This window comes from Phyllobates terribilis, unplaced genomic scaffold (genome assembly GCF_046119375.1).
Source record: "Phyllobates terribilis strain yellow unplaced genomic scaffold, ASM4611937v1 Scaffold_11__3_contigs__length_659146591, whole genome shotgun sequence".
NCBI lineage: Eukaryota > Metazoa > Chordata > Amphibia > Anura > Dendrobatidae > Phyllobates > Phyllobates terribilis.
The window spans coordinates 261,925,683-261,941,957 of record NW_027362771.1 but is presented as its reverse complement, the minus strand read 5'-3'; the positions used below and the strand labels follow the sequence as shown (position 1 = coordinate 261,941,957).

The 16,275-nt window shown below is 49.8% G+C and overlaps 1 protein-coding gene across 3 annotated transcripts in view; it reads right to left on the bottom strand.

Moving 5' to 3' along the window:
- FBXL13 (F-box and leucine rich repeat protein 13) overlaps positions 1 to 16,275 on the bottom strand; it is a 277,666-nt gene that overhangs the window by 259,950 nt on the left and 1,441 nt on the right. For all 3 annotated transcript variants that reach the window (XM_073652270.1, XM_073652271.1, XM_073652269.1), the window contains exon 2: positions 11,436 to 11,539. In XM_073652270.1, coding sequence (XP_073508371.1) covers positions 11,436 to 11,539 — 104 coding nt within the window. The remainder of the gene's footprint in view (positions 1 to 11,435; positions 11,540 to 16,275) is intronic.

The following is a 16,275-nucleotide window of genomic DNA, read 5'->3' as shown; positions in this document are numbered from 1 at the left end:
TCCTAATTGACCTAAAATGAGAAAGGTTTATTCTGATTTCATGTCAGATATTGAGAAAAACATGCATGTGTGTCTTTTTATATAGTGTATGTAAACTTCTGGTTTCAACTGTATGTATTTATTGATATAATAATTTTTTCATTTTTTTGTTCTTTGCTATTTTTTTTAATATTTTTACAATACTTTAAAACTAACTTTTTTATCTTGTTCCAGGATGGAACATCAACTTTCTCTGCCCTGATCGCTGATCCAATACTCTACGATGCTTTTGCTGATCAGTCAATGGCACACAGGCAGGAGGCATGTCAGCTCCTGCTCAAGGCAGGACCTTACAGGCCATGGCGGTACCTGAGTGACCCGGCGGCCATCTTTCTAAGATTTGAAAACCATCAGCACAATCGCAATTGTATTGTGCCGATCAGAGCAGAGCCTCTACAAGCAGATCACTGTTATTGACTGCGGCATCAGAGGGTTACTACAGGGTTACTACAGGGTGTCAGCTTTAATGTATAGCTGACACCCGCTGATGTTGACCGTCACACCGTAGTCGAATGGCGGTTTGTGGGAAAGCACTTCCTGCATGTTGTGAAGGGGATAAACAAACAATAACTTTTATTTGCTAAAACTGTAACTCTCCTTTAATGTCTGCTCTTTTGTTACTATTATTGAAAACTACCTTTTTATAATAGATAACAGCAGACGACACGTTTATATCAGGGAAATAGAAATGTAATGTGGATAAAACAAAGCAAAACAATAATATGTACGGGGAAGAAAGCTTGATACTTATAGATACATTTTTGGCTGTAATGAGAAAATGGTAAAAAATAATAATAAATATTAATTACGTGGTGCCAACATCTTCCTCCAGCATTGTACAATTAGGTTGCTTTCACATGAGCAAAATGGCACCTACTTTTTGCTGTACAGCCAAATATAGTTCAACAAAACCCAAATGTGTTTTACCACATATTGCAACAACAAAGATTCTGGCTACAGGGCTTCTATAGGTAAGTAAGAATGGAAAAGACATAAAAAAGCCATTGAGGACATACTAGCAAGATATCTTCTACATTTTCAGACAATACAACTAAAGGTGAAATTGAAATATGTTGTTGTTTTGTTTTTTTATTAAATTTTGCATACTTGGCAACTTCACTGATGAAGTGGTCTCTGAAAGTTAAACAACTGACAATTCCAATTTTTCTAGCATGCCAATAAAAAGTATGACATTTGATGTTTAGGAAGCAAACGTATTAAACAACACATTTTAAAAGGTGCACGTTATTTCATTTATTAGATAAAATACTTTTTGTACTTTCTATAACCAAGATCTACCACTAGGTGGCAGGGAATACTTACTAAAGGCAATCTATAAAAGTGCAGGGTGGAACATTGCAGTGCATGAAATGCAAAAGGACAATTATTTTGTTCTTTGTGTCCTTTTATAGAAGGCTTTTCCACTAATTAACTTTTTTACTTTGTCGACAGGCTGCAGTGGTGACGTCACAATTGCAGAGCACATCATTGCTACAGCCACTCCATCACAGCTCAGTGGCTCCGCAGATGTAGACAGCACATGCCAATGAGCCCAGTGATTGGTTGCAGTGGTGATGTGTAGCAATAGATCTGTAGTCCTGATGTCACTGCTGCAGCCTGTAAAAAAAGACCAGAGACAATGGCTAAGAACAGGGGCTGGGCAGTTAGAGGGTATATGTCACTCCATTTGAACATTTTTAGCTAATAATATGGGCATACAGGTTGTATAAAGCTGAAGCAAGTCATACCTGTATGCCTCCTTGATGGTGCCATGTTCATTAAAAAACATCTTTTTACGTTTTGATCTTCCAGGCTATGGGGCGTATGTTTCCGACCACTCATATAGTGACAGTTAGTTATCTGATAGTCATCTTAACCATGGATACTTAAGCTAATGCAATGCCCTGCACATGGGGTAAGCAACATAGCGAATCAGGAGAACTATACTACATTTCTAATTGGAAGTATTTGCTAATATTATTATTATTACACCTACTGCATACTGGGATAGGATCTTGGAGATGGGAATACCTGTCACGAATGTGCTGCACTCTGCTGGGACCTGTGGTGCACCTGGGATCAGAAGATCACAGAGATTAGCTGATCACAGGTCCTCTTTGGAGTCTACACGACCATTCACATGAGTGGAGTAGAATTCCTGGTTTAAGTCTGCTGAGATGCCATTTGGCTTTGGTCTCAACTGCTGCTCATTGGTAACACTCCCCCTCCAGGCTTCCTACCATGCCAGCAATAGAGTTTCTATCCTGAGCCTGACTTCTCTGGAGAAGGTGTTAGTTGGAAAAACTATTGTGTCCTCCGTGGCCGTGAAGTTTATTTGTGTGTGTTTTCCTCTGTTTGTCTCCTTCCCTGTGTCGTCTTTTGGTAGAAGTAAGACCAGTGTCTTGCTGGCCATCTCACTAGCTAGGGCAAAGCCTGGGGACAGCCAGGGCTTAGGCACGTGACGGTGCATGGGGGGGAAGGACCTGTCTGGGGCAATAGGGAGTGCAGGGTTCAACATTAGGTGAGTGTTGAGGGGTCACCATCTCCCCCTCTCCGTATAGTCAGGGCCTTCCTTTTCCTGTTTTCCCCTCTCCCTGTTAGAACCCTCCTGTTTGTTTTTTCCATCTTGTGTTTTGCGGTCACGTGACCATCTGCCTTTATATTCCAGCTCCGCCCTTTTGGCTGTGCTGGACTTCAGTGTTTGACGGTTTCTCTAGCCAGGTGCTTCTGTGCCTTTCTCTGTCAGTATGTTTGGTCCTTCTGGGACCTCTAGCCAGGTGCTTCTGTGCCTTTCTCTGTCAGTACGTTTGGTCCTTCTGGGACCTCTAGTACTTTTTTTGTCTGTTTGTCTTTTTGTGTTCTGCAACAACTTCTCTGTTTAGGAGGTGTCCCATTTTTGTCCCAGTCCTTAGTTCTTTTAGGGACCCCTCCCCTTATGCTATAGGTCTTCGTTCAGACTAGCCAAGGACTAAGGTGGGTCTGTTCGCTAGGAACAGGCAGCCCGCTACATCGTAGGGATTCAGCTTAGTTTTACTGTAGGGACAGTTTTCCCTTATCTTTCCTTAGTACATGTTGCAGATCATAACACTCCATTTGCGCCGCTTGCCGGGCATCTCCCTGCCCTGACGTAACAATACCCCTTTATGCTGCATTTACAATGAAATATTATCATGAAGATGTGTTCTTAAGAATGCTTTTTCACAATTATCTTGCAGTGTAAAGTGACTGCTGATCCCCCGATGAAGCAATAAAATGCTCGCTCATTGAGTGAAATGATCTTTTTCGAAGAGCAGAAGATCATTGTTCTCGGATCGTCCTGTTTAAACAAGACTTGTGCTGGCGAGAACAGGTGCAGCCTACGTGTGCGCTGTACGATTTATTACAGATTGTTCGGTGCACTTCGTTTACTGTGGTCTGCCTGTGTAAGCTGTTACGCTCACGCCCGGACTGTTTGGCGTGAGTGTGATTAGTGGTCCCACTGGGCCACGAACCGAGGAGTGCCTGGAGGGGCATGACTAGGGATCTCACCAGATCCGACCACAGACGCACGGCGGCTTAATCGACTCCATGGTCCGAGGAGGGTCGTGGGAGGTGGCCCAGGTGCTACTCCAGGTCAGACCCCAGTCACAGCTGTTGACCCACACTGAGGAAAGCAGGAATGGGCAGGTTTGGCTAGTATGCAGACAGGCGGGTACTGGCAGGCATGGCTGATATGCAGACAGGCGGGTACTGGCAGGCACGGCTGGTAGGCAGACAGGTGGGTACTGGCAGGCACGGCTGGTATGCAGACAGGCGGGTACTGGCAGGTAGGTAAACAGGCTGGATAAGGACCTGTACAGACTGGGATACAGGAAAAGTGCCGCAGGTGCGGAGGGGAAGCGGAGCAGGGCAGAGCAGAGCAGAGCCGCAGGTGCGGAGGGGAAGCGGAGCAGGGCAGAGCAGAGCCGCAGGTGTGGATGGGAAGCAGAGCAGGGCAGAGCAGAGCAGCAGGTACAGAGGGGAAGCGGAGCAGGGCAAAGCAGAGCAGAGCCGCAGGTGCGGAGGGCAAGCAGAGCTGGGCAGAGCAGAGCCGCAGATGCGGAGGGCAAACAGGGCAGAGCAGAGCCGCAGATGCGGAGGGCAAGCGGAGCAGGGCAGAGCAGAGAAGAGCCGCAGGCACGGAGGGGAAGCGGAGCAGGGCAGAGCCGCAGGTGCGGAGGGGAAGCAGAGCAGGGCAGCAGGTGCAGAGGGGAAGCGGAGCAGGGCAAAACAGAGCAGAGCTGCAGGTGCGGAGGGCAAGTGGAGCAGGGCAGAGCAGAGCCGCAGGTGCGGAGGTCAAGCAGAGCAGAGCCACAGGTGCAGAGGACAAGCAGAGCAGGGCAGAGCAGAGCCACAGGTGTGGAGGGCAAGCGGAGCAGGGCAGAGCAGAGCAGAGCCACAGGAGCAGAGGGGAAGCAGAGCAGGGCAGAGCAGAGCTGCAGGTGTGGAGGAGAAGCAGAGCAGGGCAGAGCCGCAGGTGCGGAGGGGAAGCGGAGCAGGGCAGAGCAGAGCCGCAGGTGCAGAGGGGAAGCAGAGCAGAGCCACAGGTGCGGACAGACAGGACAGGACTCAGTTCACATGGAACAGACAGGGACCGGAAAACACAGGTAGATAGCCAGAACACAGGAGGTAGATACGGAGGCAGGGAAACGGGACAAGCAGAACCAGATACACACAAGGTACTTGCTATGAAGTAGCGAATGGACACAAAACTCACAAACAGAAGTACAGGTGCAGAGGGGAAGTGGAGCAGGGCAAAACAGAGCAAAGCTGCAGGTGCGGAGGGCAAGCAGAGCAGGACAGAGCAGAGCCGCAGGTGTGGAGGACAAGCGGAGCAGGGCAGAGCAGAGCCACAGGTGTAGAGGACAAGCGGAGCAGGGCAGAGCAGAGCCGCAGGTGCGGAGGGCAATCGGTGCAGGGCAGAGCAGAGAAGAGCCGCAGGTGCAGAGGGGAAGCAGAGCAGGGCAGAGCAGAGCCGCAGGTGTGGAGGAGAAGCGGAGCAGGGCAGAGCAGAGCCGCAGGTGCGGAGGGGAAGCAGAGCAGGGCAGAGCCGCAGGTGCGGATGGGAAGCAGAGCAGGGCAGAGCAGAGCAGAACCGCAGGTGCGGAGGGGAAGCGGAGCAGAGCAGAGCCACAGGTGCGGACAGACAGGACAGGACTCAGTTCACATGGAACAGACAGGGACCGGGAAACACAGGAAGATAGCCAGAACACAGGAGGTAGATACGGAGGCAGGGAAACGGGACAAGCAGAACCAGATACACACAAGGTACTTGCTATGAAGTAGCGAGTGGACACAAAACTCACAAACAGAAGTACAGAGACAACAAGTAGAAGTTAGGTACTGGTTCAGACACTGCAGGAAAAGGGAAGGATCGGACATAGAGACAAACAGGTAACGGGCTAGGACACAGTTCAGACAGGAACTGACACAGGAACAAGATACAGGAACGAGCCTGGGCATTCAGCCCCCAGGGTGGCGGAAATAGACTAGAAGTCACAGATACAGGTAATGGGCCTGGGTACTCAGCCCCCAGGGTAGCGGAAGCAGACAAGATTCAGGACAGGACCTGGCAACTTACAGTTGCACAGAACACACTGTAAGAAAGTGTTGCTCAAGCACCTCCCACTGGGTGGAGGAGGTTTAAGTATTCAGTGACTCACAGCAATATGCTGGGGATGCATTAGGACTGTGACGCACCCCCTGGGCCATATTCTTTAGAGGGAATATCCGGAGCCGGATCAGATGGGGGTTGTAGTCTTCCGAGTGGCTGTGACCCGGTCCGTGCCCAGGGTGTCAAACTCAGTTGTATGTGGCAGTCCTACAGATGTTATTAAGTTCTTAATGTCGACTACGCCACCCGTTGTGTTGCGGTCACTGTGGCCGCCGCTGCAGCAGGGTCCGCTGAGGCTGGTGGTGTTGGTGCAGCTTGATAGGATAACCCCCAACGGGAGGGGTATAGCCTCAGGGGGATCAGGTGCAGAGGATGGGAGTTGTGGTGATGCAGTGTAGACGGCAATCAGAGACAGAGTCGGGTTATGCAGTTTAGGATGTTTACTCACTGCTGATGTTCTGGTCACTCCAGCTTCGAGTGACCTCCCGAGCCGTGCTGAGTCCACCAGGTTCTGGATCCAGCCAACCCCCAAATAAGTCCGGAGCGTGACCCTGAGCTCTCCTTCTGTCCTTTCTCTGGCCGTCCCCACTATTGATCCACCCAGGTCCAGCTCCCTCGGGCCTTCTGTTGGGAGACCCTTGGCCTCGGGTTCCCTGACCCTCCACGTGGTATGCCTTCGTGGTGGATGTGGTGGGTGACCGTGGCAAACGCTGCCCACGGTCTCCGGTCTCTGGCTGGGGTGTGTTTTTGCCCCCACCAGCTTGGGTTCCGGTACCCTGTGCCGACTCTTCACCCGGGGATTTAATTTGGGGTCTTAGAGTCCTCTTCTTCTGTTTCCCCCTCTGGGTCTCTCTTTCTCCTCTCTCACTCTGGGTCTCTCTTCTCCTCCGCTCGCTGACTTTCTCTCTGCAACTGACCCTGTTCTTAGTTGGTGCCCACCTTATATACACCCTCTATGTGTGAGCTCAGGTGACCAGCACCCAATGAGCTCCTATCTTTACCCAGGCTGCTCCCCCTATCTGCCCCTACACTACTTGGGATGTACCACCCCCCTCCCACTCCAGCCAGGAACAGACTCGGTCGTACCTGCACATTTCTAAGTGGGAGTACCGTCGGTCTGCTCCTCGGAAATGGGATGTGTGTAGTGCATGCAGCCTACCGAGCTCAGTTCCACACTCCTTCCTTACCCGGGAGTGGAATATCACACCTCTGGGTTGAGGTGCAATACCCCTGTAGCAGCCGAATCCTCAGGGTGCTACATTCCCCCCTGGTAAATCACAGCACGTCCTCGGGCTGTAAGACAAAAACATCACAAAACATACAAAATTTTTCATAAACATATAAAACATATAAAACATATAAAACATTATATAAATTAGCAGCATTAAACATTCTCGTCGTCTCTTGTTCCTCCTCCGGTCACTGGGCAACTGTTGACCGGGCAAAGTGCGACAGTTCCTTTCTTTAAGATGATTTAACAGTAAAACCAGTAGGGGGCGCTTTAGGACGCGCAACTATATACAGGGAATATGGCCGCTCTCAGTCCTCGGCCAGTTAAGGAGGGAAAGGGAATGGCTGCTCACAGTCCTCAGCCTGTGGGATTAAGGGTAAACGGGTGAACAGTTCACTCAGCTGGTCCCAACGGGGACTATATTAGCAATAACAGTTTCTTTGTACCCCGATCGGGTAACTATTTACAGCACCTGCTCCGCTGTACTCAACAACGTCTTCCTCCTGCTCCTTCTTTGGGGATCTCAGCTTCAGACCCGTCCGGATCCTCTTGCTCTTCCTCCTCACATCGCAGCTCCTCCTCTGTCAGGCGATGCACATGGAGGGCGTAAGGTCCTTTGGCACACTTGTGCCGGGTAAAGGTGACCTCGTCCCCGATATAAAGGTCACGACCTCTGTGCCCCTCCGGCAGATGGGACTCCACATCTCTGCGCGTGACAAAGACGTCGCCGGGGGTGTTGTGGTCTCTGATGAAGCCCCACCCATGCTGCATGTTGAACTTAATTACAGTCCCGGTGGTGCGGGGACTGTGCGCTGCACGGGGGTCCCTCCTGGTTCGGCTCTTCTGCTCGGCGCTCCTTATTTGGGCCTGTTGTTCCCGGACCCGCCTCTCTCTCCGCTCCCTCGCAAACTCCTCGAGCTGCTGTCGGCAGCACTCAGCACGCTCCGCTGCAGCTGCCCTGGTTTCTTGAGTGAACCCCATTAGGTCTTCTCCGTTGGGGTCCCACTCAAATTGGGTCTCTTCAAGCGGGGGCGAGATCCTTATCACGGGCTTCGGAGGCGGAATCAGGGGTGCACACATGGCCCCAACTCTCCTCTGGTGCTCCAGTTCATAATATTTCTGGGGCCAGATGAAAGGCTGCCCGTCCGGCCACGTGTGCTGGGCAAACAAGTCCTCTCCCAGACGCGGCACCCTTGGTTTTACGGGTGCGGGCGCGGTGGTGGTGGCGCCCGGGTTGCCCAGGCCTTGCGGCCAGGCCTGGGGCACCTGGAAGGTGAAGGGCACCGTTAGGACGGCGGCGCCCTGGGCTACCTGGCCTTGCGGCCAGGCCGGAGGCTCCGCGGAGGTAGGGGGCGCTGTTGGTGATGCGACGCCCGGGAATTCTAGGCCCTGCGACCAGGCTGGTGTTACTTCCTGTTTTGCCACGCTCGGGGTCGGTGCGCATGGCGTCACAGGGGTCGCGGCGGCGGCTTCCAGTTGGGGCCTAGTCTGCGTCGGTGACATGGCGTTTTCGGGCACAGCAGGGGGACTTTCGGGCTCTGCGACGGGGAGCTGGGGCAGGTAAGCGGTGTCCCGGTTTGGGGTATAGACGTCCCCTTTACCTGCCTCCATGCGTTCGGCTCCCTTCTCGGCGCCGTCTCCGGCCTTGGGTCCTCCCGCGCCATCCTCAGAGGCGGTCTGTCTCCTCATCTTGGCTGGCGTGCTCCGGGTCTTGGTTTGCTGGGCCATCTCTCGGCTCCACTCCGCCAATGTCTCTCGCTGTACCCGGGCCATCCTCCGTGCGAGGCCCTCCAGGGCAGTCTGTGCACACTCCCGGTCTCGGGGGAGCTGTGCGAGGACCTCCACTAGGCCTAGTGGGGTCGTTGTTTCCAGCAGGCTCCTGACCAACGGGTCGGTGCTGCTCTGCTCTTCTTCCAGCAGGCTCCTGGCCAGCGGGCCGGTGCTGCTCTGCTCTCTCGCCATCTCCGGGTGAGCTCCTCCGTTACTCTTCTCCAGGCTTCTTGCCTCCGGGTGCGCTCGCTCCAGACTGCTCCAGGCGACACCCATCTTTGTTCTTTCCTTTCGTCTCCTCCCACTTCGAGGGCGGTCCCGGGGCCACTTGGTGACTGTCAGCTCCAGGGGCGGTTCTTTCACGCTGACGGACACCTCCAGCATCACAGTCTCTGTTGGTGGGGGCGGTTTCCACTTTTGGCGCCATTTTCGGTCCTGGCCCACGATGGGAGGTGGCCTCTCGCCACCCTCTGGCACGCCCATAATGGCGTCCGCTCTTCCAAGGCGGGAAACCTTTGGAAATGGCGGGAATCGCTTCCCAGTGGCGGGAAACTCTGCAGATGGCGGGAAAACGCTGTTAATGGCGGACAACCGGCTGGAATCGACTGGTGATGGGGTCCGATGGCGGGGACCCTCCGGAACCGGCAGGAGACTTCTTTTTGAGGTAAACTTGCACTTTTCTTCAGGCACGCAGTACCCGGTTGTTGTGGGCACGTAATCCTGCCGACTACGCCAAAGTTGACGCACCCCCTGGGCCATATTCTTTAGAGGGAATATCCGGAGCCGGATCAGATGGGGGTTGTAGTCTTCCGAGTGGCTGTGACCCGGTCCGTGCCCAGGGTGTCAAACTCAGTTGTATGTGGCAGTCCTACAGATGTTATTAAGTTCTTAATGTCGACTACGCCACCCGTTGTGTTGCGGTCACTGTGGCCGCCGCTGCAGCAGGGTCCGCTGAGGCTGGTGGTGTTGGTGCAGCTTGATAGGATAACCCCCAACGGGAGGGGTATAGCCTCAGGGGGATCAGGTGCAGAGGATGGGAGTTGTGGTGATGCAGTGTAGACGGCAATCAGAGACAGAGTCGGGTTATGCAGTTTAGGATGTTTACTCACTGCTGATGTTCTGGTCACTCCAGCTTCGAGTGACCTCCCGAGCCGTGCTGCGTCCACCAGGTTCTGGATCCAGCCAACCCCCAAATAAGTCCGGAGCGTGACCCTGAGCTCTCCTTCTGTCCTTTCTCTGGCCGTCCCCACTATTGATCCACCCAGGTCCAGCTCCCTCGGGCCTTCTGTTGGGAGACCCTTGGCCTCGGGTTCCCTGACCCTCCACGTGGTATGCCTTCGTGGTGGATGTGGTGGGTGACCGTGGCAAACGCTGCCCACGGTCTCCGGTCTCTGGCTGGGGTGTGTTTTTGCCCCCACCAGCTTGGGTTCCGGTACCCTGTGCCGACTCTTCACAAGGGGATTTAATTTGGGGTCTTAGAGTCCTCTTCTTCTGTTTCCCCCTCTGGGTCTCTCTTTCTCCTCTCTCACTCTGGGTCTCTCTTCTCCTCCGCTCGCTGACTTTCTCTCTGCAACTGACCCTGTTCTTAGTTGGTGCCCACCTTATATACACCCTCTATGTGTGAGCTCAGGTGACCAGCACCCAATGAGCTCCTATCTTTACCCAGGCTGCTCCCCCTATCTGCCCCTACACTACTTGGGATGTACCACCCCACTCCCACTCCAGCCAGGAACAGACTCGGTCGTACCTGCACATTTCTAAGTGGGAGTACCGTCGGTCTGCTCCTCGGAAATGGGATGTGTGTAGTGCATGCAGCCTACCGAGCTCAGTTCCACACTCCTTCCTTACCCGGGAGTGGAATATCACACCTCTGGGTTGAGGTGCAATACCCCTGTAGCAGCCGAATCCTCAGGGTGCTACAACTGCGCACACTGTAACTTTAAGAATCAGGAAGTTCCAGCGCCGCAGCCCTAAGCCAGCAGGCAAGAGACATGCACACAGCAAGTAGAAAAGTATATTGCACAGCCTGGACTGGTAGGTAAGTTGGCGGTCTTGCATGGTGGGAGATGGTAAAGCCATGCCAGCACGCCGCCAGGGATGTTACATAAGCTGGGCATCAAGCAGCCGCTGATCAGTAAAGCTTTACCGATTGGCGGCTGTTTAGGGACGCGGCTCGCCCCTTGTAATCGGAACCTTGGTTTATATGGTTGCCCACTGTCAGCTAGTCTCTATGACATCACGGCTATGTTTCTGTCAGGCAAGCTGTTGTGACGCCACAAGTGAGGTTTAGTCCGGCAAGCTTCTGTGACATCACAAGCAGGTTTAACTAAAGCGAGCAGCAGTGACATCTCAAGTGGGTTTATAAACAAATAACCTGCTATGACATCACAGTGATGGAAAAGCTGCCATGACATCATAAATGTATTACCATTAGGTGACTGCTGTAACAACAAAAGTGCTTTTTAGCTAAATAATATATTTTGACATCACATGTGGTCACTACGGTGACATCAGAGAGGGATTAAATTCAGGTGAATGAAACTGAACTGAAAATCCGGTTCTATTCTGTGGCCTCACAAAGGTGATTCCATCAGGTAATCCGTGCTGTGATAACACAACTGTATCATCCAGAATAGCTGCGGTAACATCACAACCCAAAATAACACCAGCGACACCAGCAGCGACGTCAGCTCTGGTTCGGGGTCAGCTTGATAATATGTATGACAATGACTAACACTACAATATTGAACATTATACTAGTACCATAGAAGAGAATGATGGCCCTTCGCTAACATCTCTTTGATCTTCTCCTCCAAAAATTGGAGTGGATTTTCTGGACACATAGCACACAGTCCACATAGTAGTGCCTGGGGGGGAAAAAAGATGTAGATTATTTATTATGAGGTTGAGTCACACATTTTTAGCACTCCAGTTACATTACAATTTCTGCTGGTAATCACTGCGATGCAGGTTTGAACGTGTTGCGTCAGTGCATTTGTGACTGCAGTGCGAAATATAATGGCTGCCCCACTTCTGATTTGTACGAAAGAAGAGCAGCGTGTAGTAATTCGTTTTTTCGTGATGTGAAGGAGTGTCTGGTGCTGATATTTCTCGAATACTTTACGCCCAATATGGAGAAAGTGTTTTATCGGGAAGAAATGTGTATGAATTGAGAAAGTTCCAGTAAGGTTACACAATTGTCAACCATGAGGACGGGTGTCTGGCTCCTTCTTTGACTGATGACAACATTGAGTGTGCTCATGAACTGAATCTGGATAGATGAGCCAGCAGATTATGTCCCCTTAAAGAATCCCTATGAGGGAGAAGATTCATGTACGATGAAGAAGTGAAGACAGTGGTGCATTTGTGGTCCGCAACATAACCTAAAATTATTTTTTTTAAATGAGGGAATGCAAAAGCTTGTTGATTAATGGACAAAATATTTTGAAAAGCATGGAGATTGTCGAAAAATTATATATTTCCTTTATATGAAAGTTGATTAAAATAAAATCTACAGTCATAGTGGGGAATTTTTTTGACTCACTCGTATTATGTAAATTATTTTAAATAATGATTCCGATGTTTTTATAACATAATTTGTACGCTTGTTCTTTACATCATTGTAACGAATCCGTGGAGCCCTCAATATTTCAGCAAGTTACCTTAATATAGTTAAATATAGAATTTATTGGGTTTTTTTTATAATTGAATTTGTATTGAATTTTCAAAAAAAAAAAATCATAGAATAACAACATAAAACTTAAGACAAAAAAATATTTCCAGAATCTGTCCTTTTCTCCACTCTGAATCTACTAAAATGTTAGTCCATGCTCTCATCATCTCCCGCCTTAACTACTGCAATATCCTCCTTTGTGGCCTGCCAGCAAACAGACTCACACCTCTCCAGTCCTTCCTTAAAGGGAATCTGTCACCCCCTAGGACGTATATAACCTATTAATATGGGCATACTGGTGATAGAAATGTTACTCTAGTTCTACCTGTATGCCTCCTATTAATGGTCTTGTTTTGTGAAATCTTTTATATTTTACCTTATGTTAATGATCCCTTCCATGCCCTGGGACCGGAAGGAATCCCCACCTCCTCTCTTCATTATCATAGTACCCCTCTCCCCCCGCACAGTGTCCTGTGACGTGCAGATATAATCCCGCGCCTGCGCATTGAACTCCCTCCACGATCCTCCCTTCTATAGGAGAAAGTCTCTGTGACTCACCAGCACCTGCGCAGAAGATTACAGACTAGTGTATTCCGTGATCTTCTGCGCAGGCGCCATGTGTGCGTGCTTCCACTTCATGGCGGCATAGATTGGCACTGGTCCTGGACTAGTCTGGTGACCACTGATAAGGAGAGCAGGGACAAAGAAACTTAGTTTTTAAACACTTACATTTAGCATTTAGGGCCAATACCGACATCATTAAAGAGGGTATTAGGAGGAGTGTTAAGGGGCCATCCTCAGCACAGAGAGCAAGAGGGAAGACTAGAGCAGCAGCTGGAGCCTCTGATGATACAGGATGTGTATGTCACAGCACCTCACAGCCCAAACCTATACATCTCCCATTCATTCTGACTAATCTGTATCAGCCATGTATATGGTCCTGTACATTGTATCCACTGCCAGCCAATATCTACTCTGCCCTTCCTGGCACAGCTTCATATTGGAGAGTACATGAATCGTCAGATGAGCAGACTACCATTATCTTGGCTGACTATGAGATATAAAATCAGGCCATAATTGTAAAAAAGTCACATTTCACAGAGTAAAAATAATCTAAACCAAAAACACAAGAATTGGAATTCTCCAGACTGATCAGTTGGGCAGACACGTCACCGGAGTAATGATCTTCCCTCGCCATCACATATATTTTCAGGACCACTATAGCTGTGTGTGTGTGTGTGTGTATATTTAAAGATTTTTCTGGATTTTCTTGACTATGAAAATTGTACATTCACACTGAAGGCATCAAAACTATGAATTAACACATGTGGAATTATATACTGTACTTAACAAAACAGTGTGAAACAACTGAAAATATGTCTTATATTCTAGGTTCTTCAAAGTAGCCACATTTTGCTTTGATGACTGCTTTGCACACTCTTGGCATTCTCTTGTTGAGCTTCAAGAGGTAGTTACCAGAAATGGTCTTCCAACAATCTTGAAGGAGTTCCCAGAGATGCTTAGCACTTGTTGGCCCTTTTGCCTTCACTCTGCGGTCCAGCTCACCCCAAACCATCTCGATTGGGTTCAGATCTGGTGACTGTGGAGGCCAGGTCATCTGGCATAGCACCCCATCACTCTCCTTCTTGGTCAAATAGCCCTTACACAGCCTGGAGGTGTGTTTGGGGTCATTGTAATGTTGGAAAATAAATGATGGTCTAACTAAACGCAAACCGGATGGAATAGCAGGCCGCTGCAAGATGCTGTGGTAGCCATGCTGGTTCAGTATGCCTTCAATTTTAAATAAATCCTCAACAGTGTCACCAGCAAAGCACCCCCACACCATCACACCTCCTCCTCCATGCTTCACGGTGGGAACCAGGCATGTAGAGTCCATCCGTTCACCTTTTCTGCGTCACACAAAGACACGGTGGTTGGAACCAAAGATCTCAAATTTGGACTCATCAGACCAAAGCACAGATTTCCACTGGTCTAATGTCCATTCCTTGTGTTCTTTAGCCTTAACAAGTCTCTTCTGCTTGTTGCATGTACTTAGCAGTGGTTTACTAGCAGCTATTTTACAATGAAGGCCTGCTACACAAAGTCTCCTCTTAACAGTTGTTGAAGAGATGTGTCTGCTGCTAGAACTCTGTGTGGCATTGACCTCGTCTCTAATCTGAGCTTCTGTTAACCTGCGATTTCTGAGGCTGGTGACTCGGATAAACTTATCCTCAGAAGCAGAGGTGACTCTTGGTCTTCCTTTCCTGGGGCGGTCCTCATGTGAGCCAGTTTTTTTGTAGCGCTTGATGGTTTTTGCAACTGCACTTGGGGACACTTTCAAAGTTTTCCTAATTTTTCGGACTGACTGACCTTCATTTCTTAAAGTAATGATGGCCACTCGTTTTTCTTTACTTAGCTGTTTTTTTCTTGCCATAATACAAATACAGTCTATTCAGTAGGACTATCAGCTGTGTATCCATCAGGCTTCTGCACAACACAACTGATGGTTCAAACCCCATTTATAAGGCAAGAAATCCTACTTATTAAACCTGACAGGGCACACCTGTGAAGTGAAAACCTTTTCCGGTGACTCATTTCTGGTGACTCATCAAGAGAATGCCAAGAGTGTGCAAAGCAGTCATCAATGCAAAAGGTGGCTACTTTTGAAGAACCTAGAATATAAGACATATTTTCAGTTGTTTCACACTTTTTTGTTAAGTATATAATTCCACATGTGTTAATTCATAGTTTTGATGCCTTCAGTGTGAATGTACAATTTTCATAGTCAAGAAAATCCAGAAAAATCTTTAAATATACACACACACAGAGCTATAGTGGTCCTGAAAATATATGTGATGGCGAGGGAAGATCATTACTCCGGTGACGTGTCTGCCCAACTGATCAGTCTGGAGAATTCCAATTCTTGTGTTTTTGGTTTAGATTATTTTTACTCTGTGAAATGTGACTTTTTTACAATTATGGCCTGATTTTATATCTCATAGTCAGTGTGAATGTACAATTTTCATAGTCAAGAAAATAGAGAAATCTTTAAATGATAAGGTGTGTCCAAACTTTTGGTCTGTACTGTATATATATATATATATATACATATATATATATATAATGTAACCGGGGATGCGTACCTCTGTCTGAAGCCTCGATAGACTGCGCATGAGTGACGCGCAGTCTGGCTCTAGACAGAAGCAGGCATCCAGCCGTTACAGGTAAGAGGAGGTGTATGGCGCCGGAGATCGCGGTATGCGTAGACACTGAACGCATACCGCGATCTCCGGTGCCATACTTGCATACTTACCTGACCAGGAGGAGCGTTGCCGCGGCGCCTCTCTTCACCGGAGACCAGGGCAGGAGTGAGGCGTCGGATTGGCGCGTGCGCATAGCGCTATCCTTCGCCATTTTACTGAAGACACATTTACAGTGTGTCTTCAGCAAAATGGCGCCGGACAGCGCGGTGCTCCGGCGCCGCTCTCCTCCCCCGGCCTCCGGCAGAACAGGACGCTGCAGCGCTGGAGTACAGAGAAGAAAGGTGAGTATAACTGTTTATTTTTTTTGTATGTGTGTACAGTGTGAAAGGGAAGAGAGGGCCACACATATCAGGATTGTGGGGTGAGGGGACCATGCATATACCAGGATTGTGGGGTGAGGGGACCATGCATATACCAGGATTGTGGGGTGAGGGGTACCACGCATACCAGGATTGGGGGGTGAGGGGTACCACGCATACCAGGATTGGGGGGTGAGGGGTACCACGCATACCAGGATTGGGGATGAGGGGAGCCACGCATACCGGGATTGGGGATGAGGGGTGCCACGCATACCGGGATTGGGGATGAGGTGAGCCACGCATACCGGGATTGGGGATGAGGGGTGGCACGCATACAGGGATTGGGGATGATCGGTGCCACGCATACA